At 32.1% G+C, this 21372-nt stretch overlaps 1 protein-coding gene across 50 annotated transcripts in view; it reads right to left on the reverse strand.

The window, feature by feature from the left end:
• Positions 1-21372, reverse strand: part of RIMS1 (regulating synaptic membrane exocytosis 1) — a 490270-nt gene that overhangs the window by 97945 nt on the left and 370953 nt on the right. For 14 of the 50 annotated variants that reach the window (XM_032409504.1, XM_032409498.1, XM_032409495.1 and 11 more), the window contains 2 exons: positions 17817-17929; positions 2662-2774 (listed from right to left, as the gene is read on the reverse strand). In XM_032409504.1, coding sequence (XP_032265395.1) covers positions 2662-2774; positions 17817-17929 — 226 coding nt within the window. Of the gene's footprint in view, positions 1-2661; positions 2775-13805; positions 13836-17816; positions 17930-19018; positions 19202-21372 lie in introns of those variants that run through there. The other 36 variants (XM_032409467.1, XM_032409466.1, XM_032409482.1 and 33 more) reach the window with 6 other exon arrangements.

Consider the following 21372-nt stretch of genomic DNA (forward strand, 5'->3'; position numbering starts at 1 on the left):
TATATAATTTTGTAAAGTAAATTATAAAACGGTTGGGGAAAAAGGATAACAAATGAGAAAGAACTTTTCTCAAGTATATATGAGATATCTAACTGAAATGCCTTCTCTTGGAAATGAAACTTTACTTAAAATGGAAAACTACTTAAATGATTTCCTAATGAAATGGAACGTCTTAAAAATTTTATTGTAAGCATTAGATCACACTATGAATATTAGAACTGTGGAGGATTTATCTTTTACTTGACATATAAAATAAAAAATAAGCTAATTATTTGTTATTTAATCTTATATATTTTTCCTATCCTGTTATAAGTTCTTAAAGATACCATATCCTTGGTCTCACATTTATTGATACAACATGTCATAATTTTATTAGGTAACATGGTAGTATCAATTTATACAGTAAGAACAACAGTAATATGTTTGAAAATAATGGGTTTTTTAATAGTCAAATGGGATGAGAGAGAAAAAGAAAAAGGTGCAAAGGAGGAAGCAAAGACAGAATATGGTAATTTAACTGCGCAAATTGAGTCATAGAACTTCTGAATCAAACTGGAATGATGTACATTTCAATGATGTAAGAAGCAGAACACAGCAGTACCTAAGTTTCAGATAAGGAGTTTTAGGGCTCATCACACCACAGAAAGGCTTTACTAATTCTGGGTAAGCCTCACTTTTCATAAATTTGGTAAATAAGAGAGCTGGAATAGAAGATTTATTTCAGGTATGTTCAGTTCTAAATTTCTATGAGTCAGAGAATATGGTATCTCCCAACCAAGAAAAACCTACCTTTGATTTATTATAAATATTAAGTATTAGTGGTTATTTAGACTTTTTTTCCCCTTAAGATTTATTTATTTATTTTAGAGAGAGAGTGCATGAGCAGGAGGGGCAGAGGGCAAGGGAGAATCTCAAGTAGACTCTGTGCTGAGTGGGGAGCCTGATGTGATGCTTGATCTCACGACCCTGAGATCATGACCTGAGCAGAAACCAAGAGTCTGAGGCTTAACTGACTACACCACTCAGGCGCCCCTAATGTTGTTTAGACTTCAAAGGCACTTCATTTTGTAAATTTTTTGATCAACTGATTGATGATTAGAGTCCTACTTCAGAATGATCCAGAAAGGCTTTCAGTAGTACCCTGATTGTTTACCTCTTTCTTGTTTCCATACTGGCCCTAACTTTGACTTGCTGTTTTATTTGACCTTATCCTTTCACATAATGCTAAGAAATTAATAAGGCATTTCCAGCTTTAATGAAGCATTCCCAGTTTAAAGAATCTTTCTAAATAACTGCATCCAACTGTTGGAGGAAGAAAACTTAAATTATCCTGCATTCTAATCGCTACTGCATTTGTTGTAAAAGAAAACAAAAATGATGATGATATTCATAAAGAAGACAGACAAATAAGCTAAGTGATAATAATTAAGAATGAACCACAGAGAAGACTTGTGGACCTGGAATCAGCAACTCTATGGCACATCAAGATATTCCACTCACTGTTTTTTGTTTTGTTTTGTTTTAAATGATTTTACTGTTTGAAGTGTTGTTTCAGAGTCCTAGGGTACTGAGCCTCACTGCATCAGGGAACCTAGGCATTGTCTGAGTTGGAAATCCTCCTACAGCTAACTAAGATTTTACATGGTAAAATGCATCCAATACATAGGACTCTTTGAGTCTGGTGACAAGTCATATTTTGTGACCATCTCTATTTTTTTGTATTAGTCTCTGAATATCTGGCCATGTAAAGATCAACCTCTAATATTTACAAATAAGTAGGTTTTTCTACATTCATATTTCAAGGTCACAATACTGAATTAGTATAGTTTTTATTTAATTTTGAATTTCTCAAAGGTCATTACTTCCAAAAGGGCTTCTTGACATAAAATTATAACGGGTTATTCTGTAAAGGCTGCTGCCACTTTTGTAGTATTAACATATACTATATATTTATATAAAAATAAAAATTAATATATAATATATAAATAAAATATATATATTTAAAATAAACTATATATTTAAAATTGCTTTATGAGGTAAAAAAATTCTATGCCTATTTTAATTAAAATTATTAGATGCTATTAGCAGTTTATAAACTTCTAGTGCATCCTTACAAAATAATACTGAAATATAAATTAAATGTTTTCTTGCCTCTTGAAATTGTGGAGTTCAGTTTCTAAGAATTTGAAATCACTTACTTTTCTTACTAAAGACAGATCAAGAAGAAATCTCACATTGCATAACTTATGTCATTCACTAATAAATCTCAATAGTCAATATCAACCTAAAATAGTATTTAAGACTATAAATCTATGTATATCTTAATATTTTAAATGCAATATTAAATGAGATTCAAGTAATAAAATAGCTTCATATACCTTGCTTATTTATGTGAATTTGACTATTGACAATAGATAATTAAGTGACTTTAATATGAAGTATTTACATTTTCTTTTTAGAAAAAACATTAAATCCCAGTTAACTAATTATTTTAACAAAGCTATATATCTTGTGAAAATATCAAGAGGACAGAGGTTATGATGCAAGACCATCAGGTGAATGATAACTTCTCTAACATAACTTGGCACTTGCTAATCCTACCGCTATACACACTGTACATTTTTAAAAGGGAAACTATTGGTTGGATACTACTAGTTTTACCTTGGAATATTGCTCGCGATCAAGTTCTTGACTAGAACCAGACCCTGTTGTCTGCTTAAATCGATGCACTTTCATTTTCATCTGTCTTGTTCGCTCCTCCACTACTAAGCTTGCTGCAAAAACACACAATGGAAGCCTATTAACACAGGCGAAGCACCTTTTGGAACTGAATGGTTTAAGATTTCAATTCTTTTGATATGATTTCAAGTAAATGAAATTTAGAAATAACACATGACTAATAAACAAAATGCAGAATATACAATGCTAGCACCTGTTAATCTAAAGATGAACATGACTCAAATCACACAAAATGGGGAACACAAATGTTAGTAACAAAGTATAAGTACCCTATTTCTTCACCTGATATGAAATATTTTCAATTCCATTCGTAAATGACCATGTGAAATCAGATTCAATTGTGAAAATATGCCTTCCATTTAATCAACTGGTTGTTGCATGTACATATATAGAGAAAACAAATATGCATACTGAACACATCACACATATATGCACATGCTTAACATGCATGCACACACCCACTTAACATCCTCAGCTAATAGCAGTCACCGAAAAATGGTTGTAATTGATAAGCACCTGCTTTTGAGGCATTCTTATTAATTTCTACCAGCAGTGTTACTTGAATATTTGCCAGTCTTAAAAATGGCCTAAGAGAAAAAATTGTTTATTTCTGGTGGCTATGTCTGATCACATATATGAAATTCTAATGTTTTGAAAATACAATATAAAATTTTTAGCTCTTTATGTACAGAAATGCATTACATTTAAATCTTTCTTAATCTCCTAAGTAGCAAGTGCGACTGTTTAGATGGGAATATTACAGCCTTTGATAAAATACAAGTTATTTTAAGTCAGAATCCATCATAAGCAGCTTAGCTTCAAGACCATACCATTAATTTATACATTTTTACAAATGAAGGGGAAAAAAGAGCTAAGGGCACTGTTGTGTGTAGAATGAACTTTTCAAAACATACACTTGTGTTGTGTGATACCTATGTTTATTTTTTACAATCTTTTGACAATTTTCCAGACTATTCAACTTTTGTAACCAGTGCTAAGATTTATTTTTAAGTTGTGTATATACACATATTTATGGGGAAAAAAACTTCTTTGTGTGATTAAAGTATTGGGGCTTCTGCCAAGAGGGACTAATGACTTATAAGGATAATATAAATGTTGATCTATGTGACTGACTTGGCTACTGATTTCACCTCTTATGAGGAGTTTATAAAGACACCTGCTGGCAAATGTTTCCATTGCAATGATAAAAGGCCTATCATGCTCGATAAAAGACACTGACACCGATTATAAAAATTAAGTAAATATGTAGCTTTTATTGTGTGTTCAAGTACAGACTAATAGCACGAGAGATAAATACATAGCTTGAAATGTGTGGGTAAATGTTTTAATTATACTTTTAGCATAAAATTATTAGGTGTTTAGCTCTGTTTAAATTCAGTAAATTAGGTAGACGATATCCATTCCTGACATCACAGTTCTGTGAATTAAGCAATGATGCACAATTGCTTTGAAAATGTTGACTGCAGAGACAGTAAATGATGACTATTATGATTAAAAGATGATACAATGGAGATCTTGAGAAAAGTAGTAGAAATTTATTAAATACTTGACAACATAGGAGTCGTAATGAGTACTATAAAGTAAAAGGCTATTTGAGATTAATTAGAAATTGAGACAAAATTATTGAGAAAGATGAGCTGCATTTACCAAAACCATATGCCATACAAGAAAATGTACAAATATCTGTTCTCTGCCTTCTACCTATGGTGTGGGTATGTCTGGATACTTGCTCAGTCATTTGCTTTGAGCTTTGAGGAAATCAAATGAACTGTATGTAATCAGTTGTAGTCTACACTTAAAGCTTAAAGCAACTCAAAGCCATCTCTACTTGTGATAAAAGCAAACTTAAATGGCAGTAGCTTAATATTCTCACCAAATGATATTAATTTTAAGAAATGTTTCACATTGATTGGCCCATAGCTTTGTAACCTTCACTTTTAGTATCATGAAATTCTTAGGGAAGACAGTTACTTGGCACTGAAAAGATAATTTCCCAAGAACTATTAGCCTGAAGCAATCTGAAACAGTTCTGGGTGATTTTACCTTGCCAGGACAACGCCTCATTTCTCTAAATAGGATTACTTAGTTTATGACATGGCTGTATTTAAATCTTTATTTGGAAAACTCAAAACTAAATCATGAGGAGACAGTGGTAGCCTAACTGAAACGAATCCTAAAATGGTTTTAAATGACTTCATTTTGACCTTCCCAAAATGATTAATGCACTATCTTTATTCCTAAAGGAGTGAAAGTTGACATCTTTTAATCCATCAAAGAAAGAAAATCCCCAAATTTTGACTCAAAATTGCGAGTAGACTCCCTTGACTAGCCAGCAAAAATGTAGTTCCCATGCTATCCTCATGGCCTGCTCTCAGATTCCAAGAACAGAAGCAAGATGCCGATAGCCTATCATTGACTTACTCATATCAAAAGATCAAATAATTACATACAATTCACATTTCTTTAGTAGTTCTCATTATTTCCTTATGGTATGTACATTAGTGTGTATTCTGAAATAATACAAGTGATCGTGTTTCAGTAAAAGTTTTTTTTTTCATAAACATCAATGAAGAAGCTTCAGTGTGAATTTGGAGAGTTTTTAACTTTTCTACAGAGTTTGCTTACTTGCATTTTATGTTTAAACCATCTATTGTCAAATGAAATGACGTTATTTCTGAATTATTGGTGTGTTTATCTAAATAGAAAAACAAATATATGAATTAAAATAAAATATCACAAATTTGAACCAGAGGACATGATTATTAATGTACATGATTTACATAGAATAACAGATACTTAGTAACGACTAAAAGTGAATTGAATCCTTGGACTATGGTTATCTGTTGAGTATCCCAGTATAAGTAAAATTAACACCAGCTCAGAAAGCTCAAGTATCTTACTTTGAAAAGAATGATCATTTAAAATTTTTGTATTGACACTTTTAATGCCAATAGCAAAACTAAAATATGGAATATTTTTCAATTCTCCCACAAATCCTAGCACTAAATTCACATTTTAGGAGCATCCTGAATGTTGGTAGCATTATTGTAAACTAACAAAATCATTAAAATGCCAGTTACTATTCTGTTATAAAAAGAATTTAAAAATTGGGGGACTTCTGGGTTTTAACTTTTTTTTTTTAATTTCAAAACTGCCATATAGTAGAGAGTTAAACCCCTCTCATTTTCTACAACAAATTTAATTATCATGTAATTGCATTTAGTCTTTTAATGGACATATAGCTTAGATACAACATAGTGAAAAAAAGAAGGATGTTTGTTAAGCCTGAGCTTTAGCTATAACTGCAGATAGAGTGATATGAATAAACAATTCTTCTCTCCCTCTAAGGTGCAATTAACACTGTAATTTTATACAAAAGTTCTTTAAGTTGGAATTTTTCTCTGTCTTTCTACAACCTGAATGCTGTGTCTGATGTGGAATAAACTGTGCTTCTTAAAAAGCAGATAGTAACTTAGCTAAAAAATATTTATTGAATTTTATCTATTTTCTTTAGATTCACTTCACTTACACTATTATTTTTAAACTCTGACATTTTTGTATATATGTCAAATATCAACTCGATATTATAATTAAGAAAGAATAAAACTAGAATTTTATGGGTTAATTTAAAACCATACTTAGGAAATCATTTCTTCTAAACTCAACAAGGACTCTGATTGGAGCATGAAAAGGTGAGAAAAGTAAATACAATTTTAAAAGTCTATAATTTATCATAATTTTCTAATGGAAAGTATTAGATATTATTAAAAAGACAGACTAAAATAATTGTTTCTCTTCTTATGTCCCATACTTTGCTATGAATTCTAACAGTATGGATGATCTTTGATGAAACTACAAAGAAGCTGAGATCATTTGCAAATACTGTTTGTACCTACATGCATTTCTTCTAGATCTATACCTTTCATAAGATTATTAAAGAGGCCAATGACTTAAGAAATAATAAAAAAATAAAAAGCTTAAGAATCTTTAATAAATCTTCTTCCCTACCCTCACTGAAACCTTCCCTAACCCTCAGTGAACCCTCACTGAAAAATTTCTATAGTATATCACCTTCTACAAAGAGAATGTAATTTTTTCTGGGAAATTCCTTTGACTTACAGACATTTGTGATTTGCTTAAAAATATTTTAAATATTATAGTTGTGTATAATTTAAGATAATTATAATTTAAGCATTATACATTCTTAAGTATATTTAAAATACTATTCATGAATTTACAATTATATGAAGATAAATTTGCTCTGATCCTCAAATCCTTAAATCTTCATTTCTTCCTACGCATCTACAAATTAACATGCATTTGGAACTTCAAATGTTTGTGCTTATAGGCAAAAAAGAAAATCCATACAATGTATTGTTAAACCTTCCAATACTTTCGAGTATTCTAGGTGAAACATAAGTGTAAAGGAGAATAGGAACAATAAAAATTTCTATATTACTAAATATATTAAAGTAATAACATTATGAGTATTTTACTTTGTAACAGGGTTAGCTGGTACATCTGTCAATGGTGACAGAGGATAATGTCGGGACATGATAACTAAGCTTGTCAAGTCAACTACCAAGTCCTATCACACTTTGGGAATAGAAAGGCTAAGCCTCTACTTCCTTGCTGTTTAGTAGTACAATGAGAGTTCAGTAATAATGGAGTCCCATCTTTGCTCCAATGTATGTCTCCGAAGAGCAATGATAAATGACCACATACCTGGAATTCGTCAGGTAGAATGAAATATATAAATGAAACACCTACGATGCCTCAGTTATTGACAGTAGTCAAAAAAATTTCCTTCTCTGAAGCACTTAAAAAAATCACCTCAAACATAAGAAACAATATCATATGAAACATGGACATTATAAAGTAATAAAAAATGAAAAAAAATTAGCTTATTGAATTTGTAACTGTTATAAACTATACACAACATGAATAGAAAGATAGGTTGATGTCTGAAAATTCAAAAATGAAATACTAGTTTTTACTAACAGTTTTTTAGGCTTTAGAGCAACACAAATTGTTAAGATGTATAAACATTCTGCATTCATCTGGAAGCAATGTGGCAAAATGGTAAAAGGACTGGGAATGACCAGGCACAGATTATAATCTTGGACCCATTATCATTCGCCAGTTCATCAGTGTAGCCTTGATCAATTCCTCACACATCTCTTGATTATGGAGTTTTTATTTGTAAAGTGATAGGATTGCTCAGTGTAACTTCCATCTGTTGTAGTTCACGATTTTGTATTATTTCAGTAGGGTATTAGTATTTTCTCCACATTTTCAAAAAACAGAAAACTACAATATCTTTCTCTCTTGCTCTATTACCTAATTTCCAGCATTTTAAAATTTGTCAGCTTGCTAAAACTATAGATGTCAAGGTGGAAAATATCACCAGTGCATTTTACATTATTATTTATTATCATGTTTTTTTTTCAATTAAAAAAATGTATTCCTTGCATGTTCATCCTATTTTTGGAGTCATGCAAGTGTAGTAAGCAACTTTGATATAATACACGCCTTCTTCCTTCCACACACATATACAGTATATCTACATGAAGATTAAATGTTTAGAGTATTTTGACTACACAGAAATGCCCAAATTCTGGGTCATTTTCCCAGAATAAAATGCATTTCAATTTGCAAGGGTAGAAATGTGTCAAATTGTTTTCCTTTTCCTCTTGTATGATTTTCTTAGACATTAAGGATTGTGCTATCATAGTATGAACAATAAAAATAAAAGATAACACCTATCCAGCATGAGAAACATCAAACACAAGTAACATGTTAAATGAAAACACCACCTTTCCTTTAAAGGCTTTTAAAGAAAATAACTTGTGTTTTGGCATAGATCATTGAAATGGAATGTCGACATAGGCGGAATAGGTAATTTGTACATATAATCCCTCAAATCTCACTGCAGCCAAAACCACAAGACCATCTGTTGTTTTTAGCATGCTGATTTTCACTGAACTGTCTAAAACAAAGCTCAGGATTACCAACCCCAGACAAAACTTTCAATGTCAAAATTGCCAAGTGCCAGAGTAACACTGAAAATACTAGTCAGATACTTGATAGATAAGAAAGTTAGGCTCTTGAAGAAAGAATTTGTCATTTTACCTTGCCATTTTGTGTTTCACAGGGGTAAATAGCTTTTTAAAATGTATTTCTATTCTGAAAGGGAGCACTGTTTTCCTTACGAGGCGCTTCTGAGAATACAGTCTTCGTGAAAAGCAGCCCGTGTAAGGAAGCCTTCTCTGGGGGGATAATAAAATCATTCCTTGAGGGGTCATGTTGTTTATTCCAAGTGATATCCAATATGTTTATCCATAGTTCTCATTATTCCAATTACACTAAGGGCAACAGTATCTATCTTGAAAGGTTTGATGTGGCATAACTGCTAAATATAATTTTTTGACAGTCTCTTTCCTTTTTCCTGTAAAAAGTGTTTACCAATGTTAAAATTTGTTTAAAAATACAATATTTAAGGGAAATATATGCTATTAAAGGAAAAAAAAATCGAAGAGCTTATGCATGGCTAGACATCAGTCTGCCTTTTATTATTTCCTCTACACTTTCTCCACAAATCCCAGGAAGAAAGGGGTAATGATGTTCTCCCTCAATGAGACATTTCTTGCAAGTTAAGCCTTGGATGATATGTGTTAAATACTCTGAAGTTTTTAAAGTCTATATACTATTATAAATAACCACATATGAATCAGCAGAATGGGAAAACAGGGTTGAAACCATGAGTTCTGAACTGTTTTATATGTACGGCTTCACTCGCTACATCTCTAAAGTTTAAAGAGAAGGCTAGAATGACACTATATTTATGGATTTGTGGCAAAAAAAGAATGGATAAGTTAGACTTTTTACTGATGAAGCTCTAAATATTTATGAATAGCTATTCATAAGTGTTCAAGAAAGGCAAAGCCCTGGAAGATAAACTTAAACCTTCGAAATCACAACATGATACAATAACAGGAAATGAATCCCCTGGCCTAATATGCACCTACTAAATAGGAATCTAATAAAAAAGTGAACAAAACTGAAATCCTTTTCTACTTAGTGACAGTTAAAATAATGCTGCTTCTGAAGAATACACAAATTAGTTTACTTGCTTTAGCAAAGATTTAAGTTACACGATTTTTTCCTATAATGTGTTTCACAACCACAGTATACTGTTAAAGTAAATGTGTAAGTATCATCTATATAATAATTTAGGTAACAGGAAATTATCGAAATCATGTTTTTCACTTTTTTATATGAATTGCACCTAATGAAGGTTAACGCTTAATAGTTCCATAAAAAATTGTATTTTGCATAACTTAGTATTCCAACTGTTCTTGTCAACATTTAAGGAAGAAAAGTACAAGTAACTGATATGAGCGTTTTTTACAGAAACCTTATACTTTAAAATACAGTTGACTAGAGACAATCCTTACATAGCCTCTATCACCTGGTTGCAATCATTATTATAGATTTTATTAGTGAAACAAAAAAGCAACAAATGCCACTTACTCTTTGTTCCTGTTCATATCATTTAATAACCTGAACTCTAATTGCTTTTCATTCTCCATGTGCGTAAGTTACACATTTTTTATAATAAAGAAAATTCATATTTATATCAAAGAGAATGTGATGTGTTTTGCTAGGATTCAAAATTGCTTCCAAAACCCAAAAAGTTAATGCACTTAAGAAATAGTATCCAAAGGCATATAAATTAGAAATTTATTACGATAGTAACATTTTTTCTCACCTTGAAGTCATTTAATTTCTGGTTCTGTTTTGATCTTCTTATATCATTATTTCGATGCCCCCAAACTACATTCATGGGCTCTTTAAAACTGTCCAAGAAATGTAGCAGAGAGGGAAAGATTGGCTTACTTTTAGAATGAATAATTTAAGATATGCCTATAAAGCAGTTTGTGAAGTCTAAAATGTTATGGTCTCTCAGCTTTCAACATAAAAGAGGGAGGTAAAAGATAAATAACGTCCTATGAACATTCATAGTTCCTCAGTTAACTTTTCAGCCCCGAGAACGTGTTATCTTTATCCATACACCACTTTTATTTTCTCAAATTACATGGTAATTTGAGGGACAAGCCAGGTATTAGAAGTATTAGAAGCTTTAGTTGAGTGGTAAAAACCTGGGTCCTCAGGGGGAGGTGCGACCCCTAAGTGAGCCCCTCCGAGGTGTTGTAAGTGGGAAATGGTACAGCAACATGCAACCCTGGGCAGAACATGGGCTGTGGACTCAAAATCTGGTTCTGCTGCACCGCAGCTTTGTCACCTTATCCACTTAACCCCCTGACTCTCTGTGAAACAGGTAATGATCCCTTCCTTACGGTTGCACATGTGTGGTTACCATAATCATGCAGTACTCCATGCACTGTAGGTACTAGTAAGTGCTGTCAGTGTAGAGCAAAGTGGTTAAGAATAAGGTCTTTGGAGTGAGGCTCAAATCTAATTCCTTGTTCTACCACTTACCAAACAAATGACTGATAAAGGGCCGAGTTTTTAATCTTCCCAAAGCCTTAGCTTCCTCAGTTGGAAAATTAAGATATTAATAGTTATCTCTCAGGTTGTTGTAAGAATGTGAGATAAATATATAGCACTCTTAGGTCTGACATAGAATAAGTGCTCAATAAATTCTATCTAACATAAACATGTTAATAGTATTTAACATCTCTGTTTATGTGCTTTACGAACATATGCTTTACAAACGTATGCTGAAAAATACTGGTCCCCTACAGTTAGGGTGACAAACCATCCCACTTTGCCTGGAACTGTCCCAGTTCTAGTACTGAAAATCTTGCATCTTGGGAAACCTCTCAGTCCTCCACAAACCGGGACCATTAGTTGTCCTACAAGTTTGTATACAATTCATTAAAAACGAGCTCTCACAAGGAGCCCCTTAGCTTATACTGTCAGCTGGGCATGGCTTGTCCCAGTCTTCATCTACCCAGCGAGGACTTAAGATAACTTAATTTTCCAATACAATCCATCCCAGAAAAGATCAGCTCATAGCAGCAGGGTTTCTATGCAAAATAAAACTGTTTCTTTTTTATGGGGTACGTGAACATAAAATTTGACTTTAAAGAAATTTCTTGAACTTGCTTCTATCCTTTCTGGGCTTCTCAAACTTTTTGTGACTAAGCAATACTCCCTTAAATCCGAGGAGAGAGGTGCAGCATCCTCTTCTGCTCTCTGCCTGGTTTGCATGTATTTTGGGATGTGTCTCTTTGGCTGTTTTCAGTCATGTGGTCCATTCTGTGAAGCATATCCATGTCCTATGTGCAAAGAAGACTTGGCAGAGTGACGACACACCTCAGCCAGAACACAATGACCTTGTAGAAATGTAACAATCTGTCATGCTCTGCAGTGAGGCTGTAAATGTGTATACTTCATAGAGACTTTAGGTTGTACAACTTACGAATTTTGTTTTGTTTTGATTAGCTAATTATAGCTTTTGCCTAGTAATAATATATATGGAAGATCTCTCTAGATGAAGAATTATTACATTTTTCTTCCTTTTGGCTAAATTAATTAGGTCATGACCCATTTCTAATATAACATTTTAATGTTTTTATCATAGTAAAATTTATCATGCAAATCCAGCTAAATTCTTCTAAATCTAAGTACAAATGCATTGGCCATTTTTGAACCACTGGATCTAATGTTGTGTTTTTGATACCTGAATTAAAAATGCAGGATGGCCAGCAATCAATGCAAAATCTAAGGACCAAGACATTTTGATCTTACTAAATAACATTTTATTTTTTATTAATGTCTACTTATTGCCTAGTAAGTCACTTTGCCAGAATATGCATTTACCAGAATATAAATTTATTTTTATAAATTCAAATTAAATAATTGAATATTACCTCCCATTTTCACTCTGTAATACTGAGATATATAACACATACCTTAATATACTAAGAGTTAGGGATAATATATTTAGGATTTGTGCCTATTAAAATAGGATATACTAAAGTATAGTGGAAGGAGGTCAAAAAGTGAGACACCTGGGCTTAGTCTACCATTCATCAGCAGTGTAAATGGGTAAATCTCTTAATCTCTCTGAATCTGAATTTTATCATTCATAAAAAAGGGATGATGCTACTCTCAGGACTAATTTTTAGGATTACTATGTCCAACAAATTAATTCAATTATTAATCCACAAATACTGAGTAAATGTACTTTTATTACACTATACAGCACTATTTAATTTTTAATTAAATAATTAAATATTATTATATATTTAATTAAATAATTAATATTATTATTAATATTATTATTTTATTAAGCTAAAACTCATGTTCAAATATTTAGTTATCCGGCCAACAGTAATACTGAATAGAAAATGGTATGGGCAGCACATGCGAGCAGGACAAGGTATACATCTACTTGAAACTCAAGTCCAAAGGCCAAAAATCAACTGCGATCCAAAAGATAGTAAGGCAGGAGGTCACCGATGTGCCAGCATAGCAGGCTGAGCGGTTTTCCTCGTCTGTCACTCAGGAAGACAGAACTGGTGGGTGTTATAACAATACTGAGGCCAAGGCAAGTGACATTTAGGCACCTGTTTCCCAGATGCATGATTGCAGTGGGGGGCCAAACATTCTATAATGTTGCTGCTACCAAAAGGGAAGATCCAGGGATTTTTCTCTTCCTTTGCAGCAGATACTACCCTGAACAGAAAGTCAGAATCAACCCTTCACATGAGAGCAGGGGAATGCAAACAAACAAACAAACAAAAACATATAAGAAATATGTTATTTTTCAAAAGGAATTGTCATTGTAGATCAATTTTGAGACAAAAGCACTCTTAATCTTTTCCTCTTAGATGTGAATAATACAAAATACAAAATACTTAATACCAAATGCCCTACGAAATCACTGCAGGGAGAAAACTACCTTTATATTAAATAATTTTGCTCATTATTTCAATAAATACAGTTATATAACTCACATATTATGAAAGAAAAGGAATAATATTAAATGGTTAAAAAGTTACATTAATATTTACCTTTTGTGGAAGAGTTATATTTTTCTTGTTCTTCAATGAATTAAATGCACATAATGATGGAAACAAAAGAAAGAAATCAGCAAATTTATAGTTAGACATGGAAATGTGAATTAGCACAATGGCATGAATAATAAAAATGTACAACATATAATGTGACATGATAAATTGCAATGACAAACCATAAGGAAGTCTCAAATATGGTACTAAAATTAATCAAAGAAAGAATGAATACAACAATTTAAAGATTTAAAATAAAAAACAGAAACACTGGGAAATTAATGTTTGGCATAGAAAAATGTATTGTGTGGCATTTTTTCTTGCCTTTTAAGAACTGCAAAATAGTTCAGCACCAATTTTTCTAAAACATTCTAATTTTAATCCATTATGACTTTTTATTGCAAGTGTATTAAAAAGCATCCTTAATATTCATAAAAACATTTTTATCATTTCAAAAATTATACATTTCAGATAATTTGAAATTTCACGTAATTTATGAAAAATGGAATTCCAGTTTTTACTAGGTAGTAGGCATTTTCTTTTCATTGTGAAGATATTCAGTAACATTTTCCACAAGGAAAAAATTACCCTAATTTAAGTAATCCTTTCTTCCTTCTCAGATTAATTATATTAAAATATCTCAAAGTGAAATTATTCTTTGGAGATTATAATTCTTAGACATTTCATAAAGCTTTATATCTGCCTCCTTATTTGTACTCTATTTATTGAAAAATAATGGCCTATCTAGATATTTCTGAAGGGGAGTATCATCAGAGTTTTAAGTAGCAGATATAATCATAGCCATAAAATACAGCTGGCACACCAAGTGTTAGTTTACAAATAATTTTTAAATACTTCTTTAAAAGATACCCAGTTGAGCACAAAAAATCACTTGGTTGGTTTCAGAAAACCATACAACATTTTTATGCAAACAGTTATGTTGCTTTCAGCTTCACTCTCCACAAGGGTTATGTTGGAATACAACTTTGGAATATAACCAGAGAAATTTCTTAGAAGTCTTTGCCCAATTACCACAAACCATTAGTTACCTAAATTGTAAGGCTACTTTTTTGGCTACTTTATCCTCAAAATCTGTGTTGTAATCACTCCTCTTCTTTTCTTCTAAGTATACTTTAATGTAATCAGATTCCATGTAGCAAATAGGCTAGCATTCTTAATTCTTAAAAGAAACTTTAAAAAACTTTTTCAAAAATTAAGTAAAAATGTCTTTTCAAAGGATGTGTTTGCCTTTAAAAGAGCACATATTGCTTCTATGGTACAAAGACAGAGTAGTAAAACTGAATTACAGAAAACAAAAGAAAACAAAACATGCATCCAGTCAAATAATCTAATCATCCTGGCACAAATCCTAAAAAAATCAAGTGGATAACTGTATCCAGAAACCGCATGAATAAATTATTTTATAACTTCATCATGAAGTTGCATCACTATCTAGGAATCTAAACCATTTGAAATATTTGCTCTTACCAACAACTGCTTATCATCAACTCATTTCTTTTTTTCAAAAAAAAAAGTAAAACTACCCTTTGTTAAAAATAAAAAAACAACAGCAACAAAAAAGATTGGAAAGAAGGAAGTAGAGGCTTAATTGCAAATGAACTGCACTCAGCATTAACTTAATGGAAAATTGAAATGTTTAAAAACTGCTATCAAAAGAAAAAAAACCATAATTCTATAACCCTACAAACAACAATGAAATCGATCATAAATTTAACATGCTAAATTCTGGCTCGTCTAGGAATCAAATGAAAAGTTTACTTTTAAAAACATATTTTAGGACACACAAAGATGTCATGTCTGTTCATTTTGAAATAGATCCATGATATGATGACGGCAGACTCTATTATCATTTTCCAAAAGTCCCAGAGCACATAATAAAATCAAAAAGTAAACCAGATCTGTTTTAATTATGGAAGAACACTTAGATACAATAACACGTTTGTTCTCATATCTTAAAAAGGTTTTATGTATATGACTCTTGAGACCATAAATTTCAGGAACCTCAAATAACAAAAAGTGTTGACTAGTGTATTTATATTAAATTTCAAAATAACTCCATCAATTTCATCCTCAGTCATTCCTTTCTTCCCACCTCAATTCAATCCTTACAAATTGATGATTTCTCTGAAAGACAACTGTGAATATGAATATCATAAACAGTAATGTTGATATTAACAATAGAACATAGCTTTTTAAAAAACCCAAATCCAGCATACAATCCAACTGATTACATAGAAGCAATTCTTATTTCTATAGAAATAATATGACTATAATCTCACTATATAAGAGTTACATGCAGTACCCTTATATGCTTTTGAATCTATAGAGTGTTTTAGCAACTGGAGGAAATGCAAAGAATTTTAGGAACACATGATTTTTGGATATTGATCTTTAGCAAAATATGGCCACTGAGTTTGTAGCAAAATTCCAGAATTTGTGGTTCTTTTAGTTGTGCAACAGGAGTTCATGAATGGATAATTTAAAGAAACACCAAGTTTTATTTAAAGCAGTTTCATCTGGACTATTGTTAGAGTCTTAAAAACATTAATTATGAATTATCTTCTCAAAATGTTCCCAAAAGAGAAAAGAAAGTTTGTTAAACACATGAATTGAGAATTCCAATGAATTAATTGCTATTTTAGAAAAGAAAGTCAGAGTTTCACATGGCATCATAGATTCCTTATTAACTAAATGAATACTCTTGTAACAACCCTGAATATTGAAGCATGACATATTCATGAAAACGTATAATTTTTAAAAATAATACACATCCAGAGTTTACCATAGCAGCGTTCCTCTATTAGTAAGCTGATATTTCTTAAAATCTACACTAATTTTTCTATAACCAAGTATTCTGTTTATATTCTCTGTCATATCAGTCTTTGAAACAATGTATTTATCTTCTTAGATCATTTCTGTGATATTTCTCTGATACATTTAAGTGATACATTCAGTAAATTACTTCAATTAAGTAAAACAACATTTAAGTGATACATTCAGTAAATTACTTCAATTAAGTAAAACATGTACGCAGCTCCCTCAGTATAGAATTAAATACAAAATTTCACATCAGCAACAACCAACACTGTCGAAAAAAATATTCAAAATGTTAACCTTTTAGTTGTTTTATGGGGATGATGATTTTGAACACATGTTTTAAATAGAAGTCCTCTGTATTTATATTATAACCCCAAATTAAAAATTATTTCAGTACTTTACTTAACGGATGGATCTCTGATAATACTTGTGTGATAACATATTCTGATAAATCTTTTCACCTACTAAGAAATGGGATAGACCTTGGGTCACATGAAAAAAAAAACAGTAACTATTTTAACCCAGTATTGAAATAATCTAGCCCAGATAGTTTAGGGAATTTAATTTCCATGATCAAAACTCTCCTCTCTCTCTGTCTCTCTCACTCTCTTTCTAGAAAAATAAACACAGTGTGTATGTGCTTAAAATAAGAGAACCTGTAAGTAACATGAATTGTTTAAAAAAAAAACCCAAACACTAAAATGTGTGCTCTAAGTTATTCTTTCTTCATGAAACTTGTATAAAAAACCAGGATATTGCAAGTAAGTTAAAATTAAAAATACTGGTAAGGACTTCAATATGATCAAATGCTTGTTTAAAAATATTTTAAAAATAAGCTTAAATAAACCTTCTTCTAACACATAAAATGCCATATTTTACTGAGAGTTTAAAAACTGTATTTTCTTTTTTTGGTCCCTCTGAAAAAAGGCATTTCTAGGGTTCAATTCGTTCTCCTAATTGACAATCTAAAATTCATTCATTCACTCACTCAGCAAAAACAGAGTATATGCCATAAACCATTATAACGTGGTTCTGGGAATAAAATTCTAAGACACAAAATCTTAGGATTCAGCAAACTACATAAATTAAAGTATTATTCATTTAATAAAAGGTGTATAAAAAGAGGTGGTTCTCAAATCCAAGGTTTTTGGACAATGATCTTTCTTTATTGGATACCTTGTTCTATACTGCCGCTTCTCACTGGCACCTGTGGGAGCTGTCGTCCCCTCCGATTGCTGAAGGATGTGTCTGCAGGAGGAGGATGGGTTGGACTTGCTTGTCTGTGCATTCTGTGGGCAAAAAACAAAGGGGGAATGAAATGGTGAAACTCCAAGAGGGCCTGACAAATACCTTTCCCCTCTTCCTGTTACTATTAAAACAGACATAAATCTCCTCATTCAGCCTTTGGAAACAAAATCAAATGCTTTTGATGATATGGATAAAAGAAATACTATAAAAAGGGACTAAGAGAGACAGGGTAAGGTCTGTCACACATAGTTCTGTGTAATGAATTCCTGAATTGAGTAAAATCAGACTCACTTCTTTGGATTAACTCACTATGAAACTGTGGCTTTTCATTAAGTTATCCATTTTGGGTAGTGCTGAACCAAATCTATCTACTTACAGCCTCTGAATCCCAACAATGTAGAAAATTAGTTTAAAAAGGCTGTTGCCTAAATTGTCACTATTAAGTCAATATTTAATATCTAGAATTATTTGTAAGTGATTAGAATAGTTCTAGCTGTAGACTTTTATAAATTACCATTCACTTGTTTATTTTTAAATAGGAAAAACCTTGACAGGTATTTAAAAAAAAATAACCTTGGGTACATGCTATAAAATATACTGGTCCAAGGATCGAAATTACAAATCTAAATTTGAGAAGCGTGCAGATACATTACTACTGCACAGGAGTAAGCTGACCTCCATCTGCTGGCATTCAATTTTTTTTTTTAAACTGAAAAACTTTCAAACACTCTAAGATTTTACTAAACACATACAAAAGATTTTTGTAAAAAATTTTCTCTAATACTTTTTAAAGCAAATATACATTGAATTTTCCAGGCAATTTCTCATAAAGAATTTTACATAATCAAAAAATATATATATATGAATATGCCACAAACAGATGGAAGGACATAACACAGCCAAATTTCATTTTCAATGATAGCTAACTGGCAGGAACTATAGACTACTATCAGCACAGTGAAGATAGATGCAAGTAATAGAAGATGTGGGAGAGGTTTAAGTGCCACAAAGAAAGGATTAAAAATTATGGTGTCATAATGAGTGAAAGCATCAGGTGCTCAGGAAAGTACAACACCACACCAACACCCGGAGGCAGAACATGAATGCTGGGCTGGACACTGAATAGCGACCTTGTCAGAAGCGGAGAAGGTGGCGCCGACCCTCCGGGGGCAAGGTGGTGGGTAGAACACAGTGTTCTGACACTAGAGTGCTCACTCGACCTTGAGCGAGCGGGATGTTTTCCCCTAAGGACTGGCTGATCAGTCGCTCTTAGGGCTGCGTATCCCCTTCTAGAAAGGCATGGTGGGAGAACCCTAAAACATTAGGGCCAAAAAAGATCTTCAGTCAGCAGGTTCACATTAAGTTTTATACCAACACATTCGTCCAAGGAAAACCTGGTTACTCTTACAAGGCAGCGACTTTAAAAACCAGAAGAAACCCATCATCATGCAATCACTGAAATGGAATTCAAAGGAAACTGACAAGTTATTGCAAATGTACACGCCATGTGGTTTTTAGAGGGCTAATCCAGATTCCTCCAATGTAATAAACCTCTTGTTAAGTTGTACAAGGACAGAGACTTCTGTCTCTTGTTTTTTACTGAGCTGCATCTCTAGTGCCTAGAATACAGCTGTACAGAGAGCAAGAACTCAATACAGATACCTTGATTGAATGAATAAATATGATTACAGTAACAAATACAGCGGTACTTCAAGCACTTGCCTTCAAGAAGAAATAGTGCTCTGTAGGACTCTGTGTATATTTTTACAATGTTCATAATTTTAATCAGCAATAGGAAGTTTATTCCAAGTAGGCTGCAAAAGGAAGATGTCTTCTGAGGTTAATTTAAGCAGACCAACAAATTAAAATGATACAATAGGATGGAGTACGTTTCATTATTGAACTGACTAAATACAAATGGCTGATGTATGGATAATAACATATCTTCGAAGATAAAAAAAAGTCTGAAAAGATATTTGTCCATATATTGACAGTTACCATAATACAGGGTTAAAAATTATTATGAAGCGAATTTATGAATTAAGGATTAAGAACTAAAAACTGATATGTATCTTAAAACAGATACATGCTTTTGCCTTTATTTTTTTTTATCATTTCAGTGTATATTTTAAATAAAATGAATGTTTAAAATACCCAGTATGGATTATTTTTTACAGTGACAGAAGCAAAGAAATAATACCTCATCCTTTTTGAAACAATGCTGTAAACCCACTTATCAAGTGATTTGAAGTGTGAGAGTAAAGAATACATATTGATCACCAGAAGTACATTAATTATTGAGTATTTTATTCAACTTGTATTCAGACTGATAATTTTTCTTTTAAATAAAATGATTTTCACAGCTATAATTATTTTAATTCAGGGTATCTCCTCTATTTCAGAACAATAAAATGGGAAAAAAGTACAACTTAGAACTTTAACAAATGTGCATTTTTATCTTCTTGACCTATGGATTAATGCTTTATCAGGCCCTAATGCAAATCCCGAAACCTGGACTATTGTCTCAATTTCCAAGTTAAAAGAAAAAAGAACTAACAATACATACTAAGACTGTTCATTCATTCTCAATTGACTTTTCACAAAACAATTCTATAGAATTAATTTATATGGGAAGGACTGCATGATCAAGTCCTTTCCATTGGTAAAGGAAGAGTTTTTATCTATTACTCTTTAAAAGCCATTATTATGAGAATAAACTTCAAGCCATCCTTGTTCAAAATAAACTTTCTTAGTGTGGTCTAAAAAGTGAATAATGGTTTTCACCCTAGCACTGAGAAATTTTATTTCAATTTCACTAAAATCTTACTTCATTCCTTAATACAATTCATAAGCACTAAAAGGACTACTTAAATGTGACTTGAAATATGAGTAATTTAGGTAGACCTTATATGGCACCAAACTGAATGGTAAAGATATAAAAACCAATTCTGGAGACAAATAAATGGCTTTCTAGGTGAGTATTATACAGATCGATACGCCATGACTTAGTGTTTCCATCTCCAAAGCCACAGGCTTGCAGGGTCTGAGAACAACTTGTATAGTGCTGAAGGTGCACTATTTAGCACTAGATCTGTTTTTTCTTTGACATGAACTAAAAGTCCCTCAATACAAAACAGTCCCTGCTGCCAGCCGAACTACAAGTATGAAAGCACAGACCAAAGGGGCGGCATCAAAAACCACTCTGCCTGAGGAAGAGAGAGGAGGGTAGCAGTACGTCTGAATTACAGGAAGGAAAACTGAGGAGAGTGAAAATGTGGAACTTTGAAAAGAGCAAGGTTTTGGAGATGAGAGATAATGGAACCAAGTGCAGTTCATTTCAGACTAGAGAAAAGGCGAATCAGTCAAGAAATTCTGAGGTACAGGAGTGAAATGTTGAGAATCCAGGCTGTCAAGCCTTGATGTTTTCAATGGAATGGGATGTGCTAAGAACGTAAGGATGCAAGGATGGAAGAGATGAGGAACA

This window comes from Phoca vitulina, unplaced genomic scaffold, assembly GCF_004348235.1.
Source record: "Phoca vitulina isolate PV1807 unplaced genomic scaffold, GSC_HSeal_1.0 scaffold11, whole genome shotgun sequence".
NCBI lineage: Eukaryota > Metazoa > Chordata > Mammalia > Carnivora > Phocidae > Phoca > Phoca vitulina.